Source organism: Balaenoptera musculus, chromosome 12, assembly GCF_009873245.2.
Source record: "Balaenoptera musculus isolate JJ_BM4_2016_0621 chromosome 12, mBalMus1.pri.v3, whole genome shotgun sequence".
Taxonomy (NCBI): Eukaryota; Metazoa; Chordata; class Mammalia; order Artiodactyla; family Balaenopteridae; genus Balaenoptera; species Balaenoptera musculus.
In genome coordinates, this window is record NC_045796.1 from 15,749,050 (window position 1) to 15,765,272 (window position 16,223).

At 42.5% G+C, this 16,223-nt stretch overlaps 1 protein-coding gene across 9 annotated transcripts in view; it reads right to left on the reverse strand.

Annotated features, from left to right (window-relative positions):
* Positions 1-2,273: 2,273 nt before the first annotated feature.
* PLEKHG1 (pleckstrin homology and RhoGEF domain containing G1) overlaps positions 2,274-16,223 on the reverse strand; it is a 226,225-nt gene continuing 212,275 nt past the window's right edge. For all 9 annotated transcript variants that reach the window (XM_036871389.1, XM_036871390.1, XM_036871386.1 and 6 more), the window contains 2 exons: positions 12,658-14,278; positions 2,274-7,178 (listed from right to left, as the gene is read on the reverse strand). In XM_036871389.1, the coding sequence (XP_036727284.1) occupies positions 6,250-7,178; positions 12,658-14,278 (2,550 nt within the window). In that variant the 3' untranslated portion in view covers positions 2,274-6,249. The remainder of the gene's footprint in view (positions 7,179-12,657; positions 14,279-16,223) is intronic.

The following is a 16,223-nucleotide window of genomic DNA, read 5'->3' on the forward strand; positions in this document are numbered from 1 at the left end:
GCCTGGGTTCAATCCCTGGTTGGGGAACTAAGATCCCCGCAAGCTGCGCAGCAGGGCCAAAAAAATAGTATAATAAAGTTCACCTAGAAGCCATGTGGTTTTTTTGTTTTCTGTTTTTTTTAACTGAATTAACATACTTTCTAATCTTAAAAAATTTGAGGTGTTGGCACTGATGGTCAACAACGGTCTGTCCCATTATGATATGATTAACTGTCATCTTATATGTAATTTTAAGAAATCACTTTAAGGTCTAGGACAGCAAATGCCTGTGCTGATCAAGCCAGTTCAAGTATTTTACTCAACCTATTCAGGTCCTCACGTGGATGACCATGGAGGCCTCTGTCCTCTGCTCACCTTCAACTCCCTCTTGGGCCCCACCCTGAAGTCATTCCAGATGAGAGCTATTTGGGTTCTTACACACTCATAATACACACCTGTAGGAGAGAAGGATAGGAAAGGGAGAAAAATGTATGGAAGTAAACTTCAGGATCTTTCATATTCCCAGGTTTGTTTCATGGGGAAGTGTCAGGATCTCATTTGGAGATAGTCTGAATCTGTTTATCCCAAACTCAAATATATATTGGTTTACTTAGGAAAAGTCAACTACCCTGGGAGGAAAGGGCTCTACTGTGTTGAAGCCCTTAAAAATGCATTAACTCACATTCTTTCCCTAGTGGATATAGGTAATTTCAGTGCACTTTGAGATGACATTTGGACAAAGGTCAAAGAAAGTTTGTTTCCAGAATAAGGAATATATATATATGAAGTTAATTTGATATTTATGGGTATATAGAGAGAGTGAGAGTGCATTTGTTCTATAGTAGCCTCTATGCTAGGCATGTGGTGAAGGAATCAACTTTGAACAAGACAGACACAAGCTTGGGTGTCAGGGTGTCAGAATTTACTGTGCAGAACTGTATAGTAGAACACAGGTATGTTGATGGAAAGCTATAAAGCCTAAAGGTTCAGAGAGTTATAAGTGTTAAGAAGAAACACCTTCCTAGACCTGGAGTGTCACAAGAAGCTTCCAACAGATCAACTGGAACCTAAAGGATGACGATGTTGACCTTTTCTGACTTCCATCAACTAAAGCTTGGACTCTGTTGACCTTTGCCCCAACTCTATGCTGAATTCTCTTGTTCAAGCCCCTTCATGAATATGCATGTACCCTTAGCTTAAAAGCTTCCCCAACTTTGCTGTTAGGGGAGACACTGCTTTGGGTAAGATCCCTGGTGTTCTCCTTTCTTGTTGCAAGTAATAAATCCTCCTCCGGACCTTTGGCATGGTTGTGTCTTTTAGCCTGACACCCACCAAGAGGGGAACCCAATTTTGGGGTAACAATGTGATTGTTCTGAGACACTCTCTATGGGTTTCCTGCATTTTGCATCTCTTCCTGTCTTGTATCAATTGGTCTTGTTCTGAGCTAGTGTTGCAAGGATATTTGCATAGCAAACAACCTTGGAAAATGAGAGTGTTTCCCTCCAGGGCAGAGGGCAGATATGTTTGCTGCCCACAGTGTAAAGGTAATGCCTCCCTCCAGGGTCAAAGATTGGGCAGGTTTGCCAGTAGCTCTTTAAGATAAAAGATTCCTAAATCCAGTATTCCTCAGCTGTGAAACCAGCCCACTGTGTGTGTGTAGCACATACTTGGGCTGCTCTGCAGGCCCCTGGGGGCCTGGAGAAGCAAGGGAAACCAATCAATGCATTCATGCTGCCTATCCTGCCGGGAGTGTTCATGACCTCGGATACGGAGGCAAGCTAACTTGTTAGCGTGCAAGCTGAGTAAAATCCCAGACCCTCCACAGTTCTTTTTTTTTTAATTTTTATTTATTTATTTATTTTTGGCTGCGTTGGGTCTTCATTGCTGTGCGAGGGCTTTTCTCTAGTTGCGGCGAGCGGGGGCTACTCTTCGTTGCAGTGCATGGGCTTCTCATTGCAGTGGCTTCTCTTCTTGCAGAGCACAGGCCCTAGACGCATGGGCTTCAGTAGTTGTGGCACGCGGGCTCAGTAGTTGTGGCTCACGGGCTCTAGAGCACAGGCTCAGTAGTTGTGGCGCACGGGCTTAGTTGCTCCGCGGCATGTGGGATCTTCCCGGACCAGGGCTCGAACCTGTGTCCCCTGCATTGGCAAGCAGATTCTTAACCACTGCGCCACCAGGGAAGCCCTCTCCACAGTTCTTAATAGTGATTTTTGAGCTGAGTGTTGAGGACCGGGCAGGTTTTCTCCTGGATGGTAGTGGGGGGGTCAAGCAGGCAAAGGGAGCAGCTCCTATAAAGGCAGAGACAGATTTGGAGGACTTTGTAGAAGATTGGATTCTATTTGTGTTTAGAAATATTATGCTGGCTAAGATTTGGGAGGATGGAGGTGCACAAGTCTGAAAATGGGGAAAACTGGCAAGACAACCAGGTAGGAAGCTAGCGCTACAACATCATCTCTTATGTTCTGGGCTTCAGGTAGTTGAGCACTTCAGGCTAATCTTTACCATTGAAAGAGAACTGGGAGTCCTTACAATGATAAGGACTTTGCTGTTTTTACATCTCTTGCCTAATAACAGTTTGTTCTTTTGTTCCCTTGGGATCATTAAGTACTGAGACCTGTTCAAGGACGAGTGTTTTGGCCAGGCTGAGATCCCAAAATGGCTTAGGCCCAAATGGCTTCCTCGCCTGTTTCTTTCTCCAGGGATCTGCTACCCTATCGGCTTATAGGATGATTTTCACCTTTAAATTCCATCCTCAGATCTTGGAGTCACCTCATCAGAAGCCAGCCCCAAACAGGCTAGATCTAACTTTTTTTTTTAAAGGTGGAAATCTGGATTTTCCTGTTAAACCTTTGTAAAACTGTACAAACCAGATTCAGACTCTGGGCCACCAGTTTACAGCCTCTGATTTAACTAGTCTGTACAAGAAGGAATCTGCTTACCCGTGGTCTTGTGATGCTTATATGGAGAGCCATACAAACAATAGAATATTTGGGGGCTTGTGTTTGCGCCGTAGAGCGGATGATTCACTTACTATCCAAGCCCTGTTCTTTTACGTTTGAGCTGAATAAACATGGTTTTAGAACTAATGAAGTGGAACTGCTTGCTTCTCTTCCTTTCCTATCGTATGATGCATTGTGAATAAGCTATTGTCTGGAAAATCAAGCTTTGTTGTTTTTCATAGATACACAAAGTGGGCTTTGCCCATGGGCTTGCACCACCAGAGTAAAGTAGGCAAGTTTGCCTTTTGGCACCAAAAAAACCTCAGCATTCTGGGCCCTTCCCCTCCACCTCACCTGACTTTAACCCCACAGCTGCACGTCAAGCTACTCTATGATCTTCTCACACCATCACAACCAGTTACCTGGAAAGGCACTTGGTCTAAAGGGAATTTCAGAGAAGGGTATGATAATCCCAGGCTAAATTCAATATTTGAAAAGTAATCAAAAGATATAGAAAATGGTCAGTCACAGGCCACTGAAACATGGTATGTCATCACTACCCTGAACCATTTTCTTTTTTTTTTTTTTGGCCATGCTGCTCAGCTTGTGGGATTTTAGTTTTCTGACCAGGGATTGAACCTGTGCCCCCTGCGGTGGAAGCTGAGTCCACTGGTCTAACCACTGGACCGCCAGGGAATTCTACCCTGAACCATTTTCTGCACAGCTCATAAGGCGAAGTATTATAACTGAGTATAGTTCAGAAAAATCTTGATCTTTCTAGAATTAACACATTAATTCACACTATATTTTACTTTGTACTTTACAAACTTTATTAAATAATGAGCATCACTAACTTTCATTATCATATATACAGTATTTAAACTATGTTTTCCTAGATGCATGGTTTTTTGTTTGTTTTTCTGGGGGTTTTTTTTGCACAAAGAATAGAGTAGGTGAAAAGTGAACTTATAAAAAAAAAATTGAACCTTCAGTACAGAGACTTAGTAAGAACTTGACATCCATTTAAGTACATATAACTCTTTTCCCCCAATTATATACATCCCTACTCCACCTCCCGAAGAAACTATTTTAAACAAAAGCACTCATTGAATAACTTGGAGGGAAAATACGAACTTGAATATATATATACACACAGATCTCAAAATCTGTATCCTGGCTGACAGAACGGATGTATAGAACTGCAGATTTGTCCTAGAACCTAAAGACAACCATACAGACATTTTATACAGTATGACAGCAGCCTCCGTGCAGCGGGGTGTGTTCCTATAAGTGACATCAAAGTCGTGCAACAGGACATTGGTGTTGAGAACCGATAATTTCTGAGAGTAACACACCACAGTAATATGGATAATACAGAATTTGGGTCTTACAAACCAAAGAGCAGACAAGTGGGAAACTGCATTCCTGGGACAAGAAAAGTCAGGTAACTTTGTTTTGTAAACGCCCTTTCAAATACCTCTAGCAAGTCTGAGAATCTATACTCAGTTACACTGCTTCTCTTTTCTGATACTGCTTATTCTTGAAAACTCATATCATGTTTAAAGAAGGGCAATGAAAGAAGGAATGGTTCCAGAACAATGCTCGTCCATATGGACTTTGTTTTCTAAGCTACAAGGAGAAAGTACGGTATGGAGAAAGAAGAAACTTAGGGTATTTTTGGTTACTTAAAAAGGAAAACGAATGCCTTAGGTACCTGTGTATAAAATAAGGATGGTCACATTTTATGTTTTTAAGAAAAAGAGGCATAGCACTTAAAGAGAGAAAAAGAATTATGGTAGATGTCACTGATTCAAATCAATATCATTGCTTATCTTTAAATGAAAAGCCCAGATCCCCTTTCCCTACACAGATTATCGTATCTTTTAAGAGGAAAACTGACAGGGTGGGGAAGAGGCCACAGAATGTAAAATGGCTTAAAGTGAGAATGCGAAAGCCACTGTTCCAGAAAACATACTTGTTACATTGGTTGGAGTCTTCAATAAAATATTTTTATAAAGTGGCAATAAATCTGCCTTCATTTTTCTCTTTAGCTTCTTTAATTTTGTGTTTTACTCACAAGGTCTTGCTTTTGTTTCTGTTTCCTTCCAGAAAGAGTTGTATTAGTACATAATATCACAATGAACCACTATTTAAAGACCATAATTACAACTTAAAAGATGTGATTAGTCAGAATTTAGTAACCAAAGATTCTGCTCTTCTATATGACCCCAAACAATGAAAAAAGACCCCCATATTATGACTGGATTAGAAAATAAATTTCACTGCAGTCAATAAAATTCTCAAGGCTGGGACCAGGTCATTTGGCTGAGTATAAAATTCATGAAAGGACATCTGAAAAACTGCTCTGGGAAGAGTAGCTTTAAAGCGCTTTGTTTTATTTTAGTTTATGGTTTACTTTGTGTTGATTAGAAACAGGCACAAAAAATAGTGAAGGGTTCTTTCTATCCTCTCCCCATCCCCAACTGTCATATAATGAGATAATCAAATTGTACCCAGATGTCAACCCATCTTTTCTAATAAGTCAATTTGCATTTTTTTGCACTTGGTTTTAAACCATTAAGGGAATCATTCATTTAACCCCATGAAATGTAAAATAAGTGACGAGCAGCACATTCTCCAGGCCTTGTTCAGGAAGACAGGGAAGGATTTTTGCTTACAGAAAATTGGTCACGATACATTCTAATTTCCAATAGTTACATATTTTCTGCCTTATAATGAACTAGATGCAGGAATGCCAGCATAGAAACCCTAAAATGGGCACCTAGACAATACTCCAATTAGAGATCCCTCATTAAAGTTATTCTAGGGTCTTGTCACAAATTTAACAAAAATGTCAGAGGTAAGCATAATCCTTTAAACAGCTTTAGTTTCCTTTCTTTTTAAAAAATGTGAAAAGTCCTCCTTGCTGCCTTTGAGTCCTAGTATACCTGTGGCTTCTGGATAATAGGAAATGATTATTGCATTTCTTAAAGTCTGGGCACTAATTGTCAGGATATGGGAAAAAATACCATGGCCATCATGTTTTTAAAAAAAAAAAAAAAAAAGCCTAAAATTTTCAAGTAAGATTGACTTACATGAAACATGAAGACCATCAGCATCAGAAAACACAGTGTTAGATGCTAACATTTGCTACAGTACAATCCTGGCTGGATCGCCAGCTGTTTCAAAAAGTTGTGCTGTTAAAGAAAGTATACTTTACATCTCTGGTTATTACAAAACTGTTCTAAGCTGGTACATACAAAACATCTCTCAGTATCTCTAATTCATGAGCACAGTAAGAAGTTAATTCAGGCAGCTACTCTTAAGAACCTTAGGCAAAGCTGCTTGAACTAAGACACTGGAATTTTTCCCTTAGAGACTGGACAATATTTTGCTGATTGGGAGATGGCCCCTTCCAGAGATAGTCATTCAGTTTGTCAGAATCATTGTATGATGTCAGATATGGTCCAAGTTTGTTGCTTATTGGCTCATCTTCTTCTGACTTGATCTCCACATAGTCATCTTCATCTCCTTCAGTCTCTTTGAAATTGGAAAAATAGTTCTGGGTAGCTATTTGGGCACTTAAAGGTAAATTTCTATTTACTACCAGAACTTTCTGCGAGTCCTGGAGTGTGAGATCTGAGCGTTTTTCAGTGCCCTGTTGACCTGAGTCAGCAATACCTGGCACCAAATCCTGGTGACTCTCCCACCTTGAACTTCTGTGTAAAGACAGCGGCTGTTTCTTTCCCATTTCACTAGGGTAGTTGATGGAGTCCGCGGACTTGTTTATCAGGATGGAGGAAGATGACTGAGACCTGTTATAAGGCTGAGATTTAGCACTGATTCCTTTCCGTCCCAGAGAGTTGTAAAGATGGCCCTGACAGGAGTTCTCTTTGTTGGGCTGGCTGACCACCACGCTGTGTCTCTGCATGGAGCCCAGCAGAGGCTCAGAGGTTTGGAGAGAAGGCACAGAGCAAGCTGCGGACAGTTGTCTTGGGGTACTTTTTGTATTGATCTCTAAAGTGGGATATTTTGACTTCAAGTCTTGCTCTGGCCGGGGACAGAAATCTGCTAACTCTCCATTACTATAGGTTGAATGCAAAAGCCAATCCTCGTTACCGTGTTGGGTGTGGGAAGGTGATGCAGAGCTGAGGTTGGAGGAGTCTTGAGGGCTGGCCCAGCCATCCTTCTGAGTCTTAAAGGGGGTCTCTCTGAATACGATCTGGTCATACAGTTGGGAATACTCAGCGATCCTGGCACCTGGAAGGCAAATATTAAAATGATAAATATATACAGGATCATTTCTACATGCAAAGATTTAAAAAATAAGAACGTTCTAACAACATATTAAAAAAATTTAAACAGTAGACAGGACTTTTAAGTTTGAGGATAAGAAATCATCAAATACTAAGCAACACAAACTAATAAAATCATCCCGTTTAATAAAAAAGCCACCTAAAACTTCATTTGATCTAATTCTGGATTATTTTATTTCAACAGCAGGTCTGCAAACGTTCCCTGTTTGTAATGACAATTTCTAGTGTTCTTTACAAGCATGGAATAGTGTGTCAGTGCTAAAAACAGGCAACATAAAAATAAGAAAGTCAGCACTTAAACCCTGGTCAATGAAAAATAACTCAAATAGTCATTAAAAGAAGCATGACCACAATCCACCCTGCAATGGCTACCCCTGTCTCACCAGTCTTGATTGCTCTCAGACAACTACTCCCAGCAGAGTCTGCTCCCGGAGGCTGTTCCTGCACTTCTTGTTTCCAGGCAGCCCTCCACTGCCACTGTCTCGGGATGTCGACGGGAGGGCCTCCCTTCAAAACCACATGTAACTGACTGATCCATACATCCTCTCCTATCACTGAGAAGCCGGGCACTGAAGTCTATGCTTCCAAGACATTAAGAATGAACCATCCTGGGCATACAATCGATAATCTAATGCTCTCTAGTACTGTTTGCAGAACAGGGTTTTACCATTATTTCCACGAAAGCTATTGCCACTTCAAATTAAGCTATGAGGCCACTATCCTCTCTACTTCACTTCTGAGTACAGACATCTCTAAAGACATTAACAGAACCATGATATAGATACAGAGAATTCTCTTGGGCCAGGAATGATTAAAAAGAGAGGGCCCAGAGATGTCAATTTCAAGAGCCGTGTCCCCACACCTCCCAATCCAGGTACCCACATGACCACCCTAGAATCAAAGAATTCCACGAATCCTATAAATCACTCAGACCACATCTACGCAGTCTCTATAGAGGGCATCTATTCTATATATGATGACCAGCAAGTGACATTATAATTTTTTCCTCTTTAAGCTATTTATATTTTTAGTAACCTGTTGTTAGTAAATTATTCCTTGAATTTAAACTAAATATTTAGTTGAGTTTCTGCTGTTTCTTTCAAGTTTGCCTTCTATGAGGACAGAAAACAATGTGCTGTTGTTCTGTGTGCCCTTTAACTGCAACCCCCTCAGATTACTTGCCCCTTAGTCCCCGGAATCAGAATAAACAGTGTTTATCTTCTCATTATAGATCCTACATTCATTCAGATCCTTCAGACTTTCAAGTCCAAATTCCTTGGAAGGACAGAGATTATTAGTTTAGAATTTGCAGTAACAAAAACTTGAGCTATTACTCCTTAAAGGGCATAGTAAAGACTCTCAATACCAATTAAGATTTGGTAACCCCTTAAGAGACTGAAAGTCTACATGGACACCAAGGTGCCCTTGTTAGCCATCCTGAAATATGCAACGTTTCGTTAACTATGAAACTCAACTGATGTTAGCTGGACCTTTAGGCTTGTCTTTGGTTAGCAGTCCCACCTCAAAGTCAAGACGGTTCTTCCCAAGCCATTCTCACCTACACTGTGGCTCTGAGCCTGATCCCACAGCTGAATCAGGAAGGCTTTGAACTTCCACAAAGTTCCAAGAAAATGACAATTTGAGAGAAAGCAGTGAGAGCTAATTAAAAAAATTCAGTTAAACTATTGCAGCATCAAAATTTAACTATAAAGTCTTGTAAGAACAAATAGCTCTTGACTTTAGAACATGGTGGCCCAGATCATCTGAAACCATGTATTATCCAAAATATCCATAGTATTTCTCATGCCTTTTTCTTCTTTATCACACTCTCTTCTTCTTCCTTTGCTTAATCAAATCCTATTTACGTCTCAAGACCCTCTATAAGCTTTATCACTTCTATGAATCCTTTTCTAACTGATTTCTCTGAAGTCTTATATGCACCATAATACTTAGCTATTGGTTGTGTACGCATGCATGCACACAATCTTGTGTTGCTAGTTATTGTATCTAAGCTGGTTTATTATTCCATCTAGTCCATGAGCTTTTAATCTTGGAGAACAATCCCCACAGAAAACTAAGCATAGCTCTAGGCAGAAATTGGTCTCAAGAACTACTTAATTACCCAGATAATTTTTGGACGGCCTCCATTTATTCTAAACATAGTGTTAAGAATAAATGTGCTCTAAGACTATACCACTGAGAGTGGAAAGGCAGCCTACAATTTGGGCATAGCAGGAAATGGGGAAGCAGGAAGACAGCCTTTAGTAAAATGCTATGTAAACATATATTATATATTATAGACAACTCATAATGGGCACAGTTTATCTTTGGATAATAAAAAGTTGACCATTTATAAATTTGGAATAGAAAGTACCTCACAAGTAGACAATATACTGTGCCAATTTAAGTTTTTGTTTTTTTGGTCTCAGGTTGACCTTCTAAGAGAGTCTATAACTTGCTTGATGCCAACATGAACATGAGACAAGCTTCCAGAGCAATGGCTGTCATTAAATAGATACCCTTAGTCAGAGGTACAGGAAATAGCCAGCCCAAGATGACACTTCTAGCCCAAAAAGCTTAGTATTAGTCAGCTGGATCAAAACTCCCCCTCATTCTTAGTTCTGGCATTAATAGTCCTTATAGAACATGTACATTATCATTATGCGACAACGTCAGGGCTATCTCTGGTTTATTCCTCTTTTGTAAGTTTAGAAGGTAGAATTCTTATCATTCCAGATAAAAATTTGAAGTGATCCTTGTTGAGAGAAGTATGAAATATACTGTTTTCAAGACAGAGATTAAAATCAACATTTCTGATGTTGCTTGGGATGTAGAGCAAAGCATAAAATGTTATTTTGCCTTCCCTACTTTACACAAGGAGGAAAATTCCTCAAGCCTGTATGGAGTTTTCTCCCACATAGAACATCACCAAAAAAACAAAAAGGTGGGGGGGACCCCAAAGGCTTCCTTGGCCTCAAAGATTATCAGGAGGGAGACATGATGGAACAAGGTGGCCGGCATGCCACAACAGGCTCCAAAAGGTGGGAGGGACTAGACCTGGTTGGGTGATTTACAGGCGGAAGTCTGGCCCAGGGCCTGTAGACCCCGGCTAGAGAGTTCAATAAAGGTGCTGGAGAGTTTCAGCAGGTGAATAGGGCGTTCCTCCTTCCGCACAACACCGAGAGCAAGCTCCTGGCAAAGTGGCAAGGCCCATACGGAGAAGTCTGGAGAATCGGTCCATTCGATTACGACGTCCTGTGCCCAGATAAACAAGAGAGAGAAAAGGAGTCATCACGTCAACTGATTGAAAGCCTGGTGGGCACAGGAAGTGGTCTCGATCCACCCAGATGGAAGATTCTTCAGGTCTGAGAGATGGCAGGCCCTAGGGACACGCTCCTGCCAGCCAGCAGGGGGAGATACTGGCTGGCTCAGAAGATGACTCTGGAGAGATCTTCTCTTGGAGAGAATGTCGATAGTAGCCCACCATGTCAAGAAAGGGCCCAGACACAGAGCTATGATCCTACAGGAGCCCAAGAAGACACGAGTAGGCAAAACAGAAAGAACAAACAAAAAGCAGGGGAAAAAAGCAAAAGAAAACCCCAAAGGGAAATCTATTAATACTTAAAAGGTGGGTAAAAAAGACTATTCAAGGTCGTTGTAAGCCCTAATGATTCAGTATTGAAGACCTTGCTTCTACCAGGGTTAGAGCTTCGCATGTTAATGGATGGTCCACATTCCAAACAACCGGCCTCAGGCAATTACCACTTTTTAAACAACAGTCTGCTGGTTTAATCAATCCATCATCATCCGAAACCTCAGTATTATATTTTCTCTCATTCTGAGGCACCCTAGCCCAGATTCAGTCAGTGGTTGCATTGCCAACACACTACTGGTTCTAGTGCCATCTGTACTCCAAAACAGTCCGCCTGAAGCTGGAACTCGGTCACTTTTTCTATGTGTAACAACAAACCAGCTTAGCAACACTAGCGTTGGAAAAGGGACTAATTCAAGCATATTATTGCAAGGAGAAAAATATATGCGACCTAGTCTCTCACATTCATATAAAAATCACATTTAACCTTTATCTAACTTAAAAAGAAGAGCAAGTCACAGAGAGTCTGTAAAATCCTTCAGGTAACATTTCCAGGGCTTAACTTCCCTATGTGTTAAGAAATATTACTGTGTGATTAGCTCTGGAAAAAGAGTAAACTTAGGTAATTCTTAAACACTCCCAAACTTAAAAAAATTTTTTTCCTACAGATTGTCATGCAACTTGTGAATCCATTTAGGACTTGGATACCCCCTTCTGATTCTCTGGTTTCCACCTAAGAAAGCAGTCCCAAAGAAAGGAGGTAGGTGGCATCAAGTTGGCCGGATAAGCCATGTGGCCACCAAGCTAACCAACGAAACATGCCCTGATACTGAGCCATCTGGTGTTTATTTTTAATTGGAGAACTGTCTCTTCTCATTTGATACAGAGACAGTCCTTTGTCAGAAGATCTAGGGCAGGGATTCTTAAAACAGGATCAAAAGTCCACACTTTAAAAAAAAATTCAGTTCCTGGGCCTAATCCCAGAAATCTCTCTGGGTCTGGAGGCGAAAAACTCCTCAGGTGAGAGTCAGCACCCTCAGGTATCTTTCTTTCCATGACAATCCAGTGCTTAATTCACATCATGCCCTTCCACTGAGAACCCTGTGTAATTTATCCAGGGGATATGTACTTCTTTACAATAGAGAAAAAAATCAAACTGTGATCGTCTCATTCCTAAACCCTAATGGTACCAATATCACGCATGTGATGCTGGTTTGGTTCTGCCCAAAAAAGGAGGCTTGACTCAAAGAATTAAACTTCTTGGAAGCATACATGAGAATACCAAATGAGACAGTATTAAATGCATTACAGCAGCTATTCAAAAAAAAGCAACTAGAAAACCTAACATGCGAGAAAACAGCCGAGTTACAGTGTGAACAGCTAAAAAAAACCATGCAAAGAGGCCTCCTTTTTGTCTTTGTTAGGATGAGTAGGCATTTTTGTTAGGATTCCGGAGCAAAGAGCAATCCTATTCCGTATTCGTCCAAACCTTAAACTCTTACCCTGCTACCCAGCTACCCCTCCTAACACACTGAAACGGAAACTGATGGCTATTTCTCAGCTTTAGATTATATTAGAGAAAACTGCTTCAAATATCATATCTGGAGCAATGATGTCACAGACACCAGGAAACCCTCCAGACCCAATCGCCTCCCACTGGTGAGATGTGGTGGGTGCAGGGCCGGTCTCATCTGTGCGTCAGTGAGTCTGGGGTCTCTCTGTGAGAATGAACATCTGGGTGACAGCACCCTCACGGTGCTAAGGATACTGAGAACCAGAACACAGCTCTCTCCCAGTCCTCGGAAGGAGAAGGGCAGCGCGGGAGACATACCGATGGCGGGCCCGCCCTGCTTCTTTTCTTCTAGGATGGCCGCCAGGTCCCTGGGAACCTGCTTCTGCAGCTGGCCGCCAGGCGGCTGCTCCTGCTCCGGGCTTTTCACCTTTAACAGCTGATTTGCCTTCTTGATCTTCTGACTGTACTGCCTGGCCATCAGCAGAACCCTGCTCCTGGTCTTGTCTGCGTTGTCCGCGCCGGGGTCAGGGTTCTCCAGGTCTGCAGGGGACAGGCTGCTGGCAGCCACGTCGTAGGGACTCTCCACGGGCGGCAGGTCACTGACCAGCGACAGCCGGTGGAGACTCTGGCAGGAGCCGTCTTTGGAGGCCGGGGTTAGGTCAAGCGTGCAGGAGGCCGGCCCCGGCCCGTCTCTGGGCGGCACGAGGCGAGCCCGGCCCGCGGGCAGGGAATGTGGGGAGCGCGCGCCCAGCTCCGGGGCGCTGCCCCCCAGCGGCCGCTCCTGCACGTCGTCTTTGCTGACGGGAAACGCCGCCAGGAGCCGGTCTCTGGCTTTGACTTCGTTTTTCTTGATGTAATTTTCCAGGTCATTCCAGATTTCGTCTACTTCTTCAGACAGTTTATCGGAGATGGACCGATCAGCGATGGACAAGTTGCAGCCGAAGGAGTTATAGAACAAACTCAGATAATCGTTGTCGGAGGGTCCCGGGGGGTAGGGCGCCTCGTCCTCGCTGACCTGGAGGCTGTCCTGGGAAACAGAGGCCCTCAGACTGTCACAGCACCCCAGGTCGGCCTCCAGGCCCAGGAAGGTGCTCCTCTTGGGCCGCTTCAGGCTGCTGCACTTGAAGTCCTGGGAGGGCGCATCGGGGAGCCCGATGGTGTCGTAGACGTTCTCCTCCACCACCTGGAGTTCGCGTGAGCTTTGGTTCCACGCCTCCCGGCCGGGGGGCGCACCATCTCTCCGGGGCTGCAGAGGGCTCTTCTCTGGGCCCGCTGGCCTCTTTGAGAAGGCCAGCTCTGGGGTGCTCTTGGGGCGAGCAGAGTCCCTGGCTGATTTGGGGGGAGGGGCTTCAGCTTCTTCCCGTTTAGCCACCATCAGTTTCAAGTCCTCATAACTTATGTTATCATAGACATGGTCTATGTCATCAATGGTCAACTCTATAGAGGACCCGAAGGGAGTCAGCCCGCCCCGCCCCTCGGTTTTAGGGTCATCCTGCAGTTCCCTTCGGGAGCTGTACTGAGGGCTGTCACCGTCCCTAGTTCTTATGTCAGGGGGACACGTGTTGCTCTCGCCAGCACTGCTGGCCCGCCGCACAACCCTGTGGCCAGAGCTGGGGGTCTCCGAGGACTCGACCTGTCCCACGTGCCAACTGCAAGGTCGACTGGAAGTGCTATCTTCACACAGTCGGGCAGAGTTCAGATCTGAAGAGGAGAAGGATGGCAGGAACATCTGATAATCATCTTCGTCCTCCTCGTTCTCCTGCGGAGACCGTCGACTGGGAAACAAGGCTTGCCGGATCTGGTGGTCCGTCCAGATGTTTCTGACGGCCCCGCCCCCGCGAAGCACGCTGATGATGGCAGAACTGCTCGGCTGACTGTTCCTCTGGGCGGGAGACGGCCCTGCTGAAGTCAGCTGGGGAGACCCTTCCTCTCTGGAAACCTGAGGAGGATAGCAACATATCGATTGAATTGTAGCACCACAGGACACATAACTTAGGATGTTCTCCTGTATTTACACATTGCCTCTCCCACTAGACTGTGATATTCTTAAAGAAAATGATCAGTAAACATTGTTGATCTTAACTGAGTTGAAAAGCACGTCAGATTTTTTGCAAAAGGAGCAGAAAGGACAGGAACTGATATTTGCTTAGAAATAGGCTAGGCCATTTGAAGACATTCTCCAAACTTAATGTTCACAGTCACTCTTTGAATTAGATATGATTGTACCAGTTTCACAGTAAGGAAATCTAGGCTCTTAGGATTCAGTAACATGTTCTCCCCCAGCAGTGGAAAGGTTAGCATGCAAACCCAGGTCTGACTCCAAATACCTTACCCCACTGCAGGGAATTGGCTACACACAGAAAACTCTTTTAGATATTTCAAATAATTCCGATGTGTTCTTGGTAAATAACATTATATAAATGAACATATATAGGTGTCCAGGGCCATGGTATCTGATTTCTATTTGGGGTTTGATTCTTAGCGGTCTTACTGTGGTTTCTGGTGTATGAGAATCACCCCTGTCAGTGATCTGACTGCACCCCCAAGGCTTTTCCTTTAAATCTGCAGACCTGCATGAACCTGACCAGCACTGCCTTGGTTTATAGATTCTAGGCAAAAGAGCCTTTGTTGCAGGAATTTAATTTAATCCACTCCTGAGCTAATGAAATTTTTACTTTCTTTCAAAATATGTTTAATTAAGCAATATTTAGATGCCTATTAGGAAGTAAAATATGAGGGACATTAACGATTTTTAATCAGAGAAAACAATGGGTCTGTTACAACTTGGAACCTTTCCTGATGGAGCTTAATTGTGCAGGCAGGGAGTGGATTGCCCTCTGATGCCCTCTGTGGGTATTGGGATTAGCTTCAAAGATTTGAAAGGGTTAAGACAGGTTCAAACTAATTAGTACCAGGGGTATATTTTCTGGTCAAAACACTATAGTAACCTATTGGAAATGTCAAATTAGCAAGAATTTTTCATCACTGATCAATGAAATTGGGATACATATTACCTTGGAATATTCACCTATTAATATGTCTGTCTGTCTGCTTACCTGTCTGTCTATCAGGGAGGGCAAAGATAAAATTTTATCCTGAATGAATGTTGTTTTTCTATTAAAAATTTAAAGCTAAAAACGTCTAATTAGTCATTTAATCTTTTGTTCACTTTTTTCAAATAGTAAAAATGTGGACTATTTGAAGAGTAGGAATAAATGAATACACACACATATAGATATATGTGCACACATACAAATACATATATCATATTATATTTTGGCTCTTCTGTTTTTTTTCTTTACCCTTTAATATCTCTCCCTTTTCCTCTTACTCAGACTGACTGCATTGGTAAAATGTTTATAAAATATAAGTACCCAGTAACTACATTTTATAAAATAAAACAAGTTAGTATTAGCTAGTTAAATCATGATCAAACACTGTGGAAGTGTAACAAAACAATTTTGTGAACAGCCAGAAGTAATATCTTCTTAAAATCTTTCATTCCAGAAAAATTCCCAGACATTTTAGAAAATTAGAAAACCTGAACTGTTAATATCAAAGTATATTTTTAAGGTAACTACACTTTTTTTGTTTGTTTGTTTGGCCATGCTGCGTGGCTTGTGGGATCTTATTTCCCCAACCAGGGATCAAACCCGTGCCCCCGGCAGTGGAAGTGCAGAGTCCTAACCACCGGACTGCCAGGGAATTCCCAAAAGGTAACTACACTTGAAGTGAAGTTAGCAGTACTTTGGAAGCTGAAATTTTATATCAAATAAATCGTCAGGAGAACTGAGGAAGCTCTTAGATTTAGAAATAATCAGTATGTGGATTGGACACAGCACAGAAGTATGTAGTGTAGATCCCTCGTGATGAACAGTTTTCCA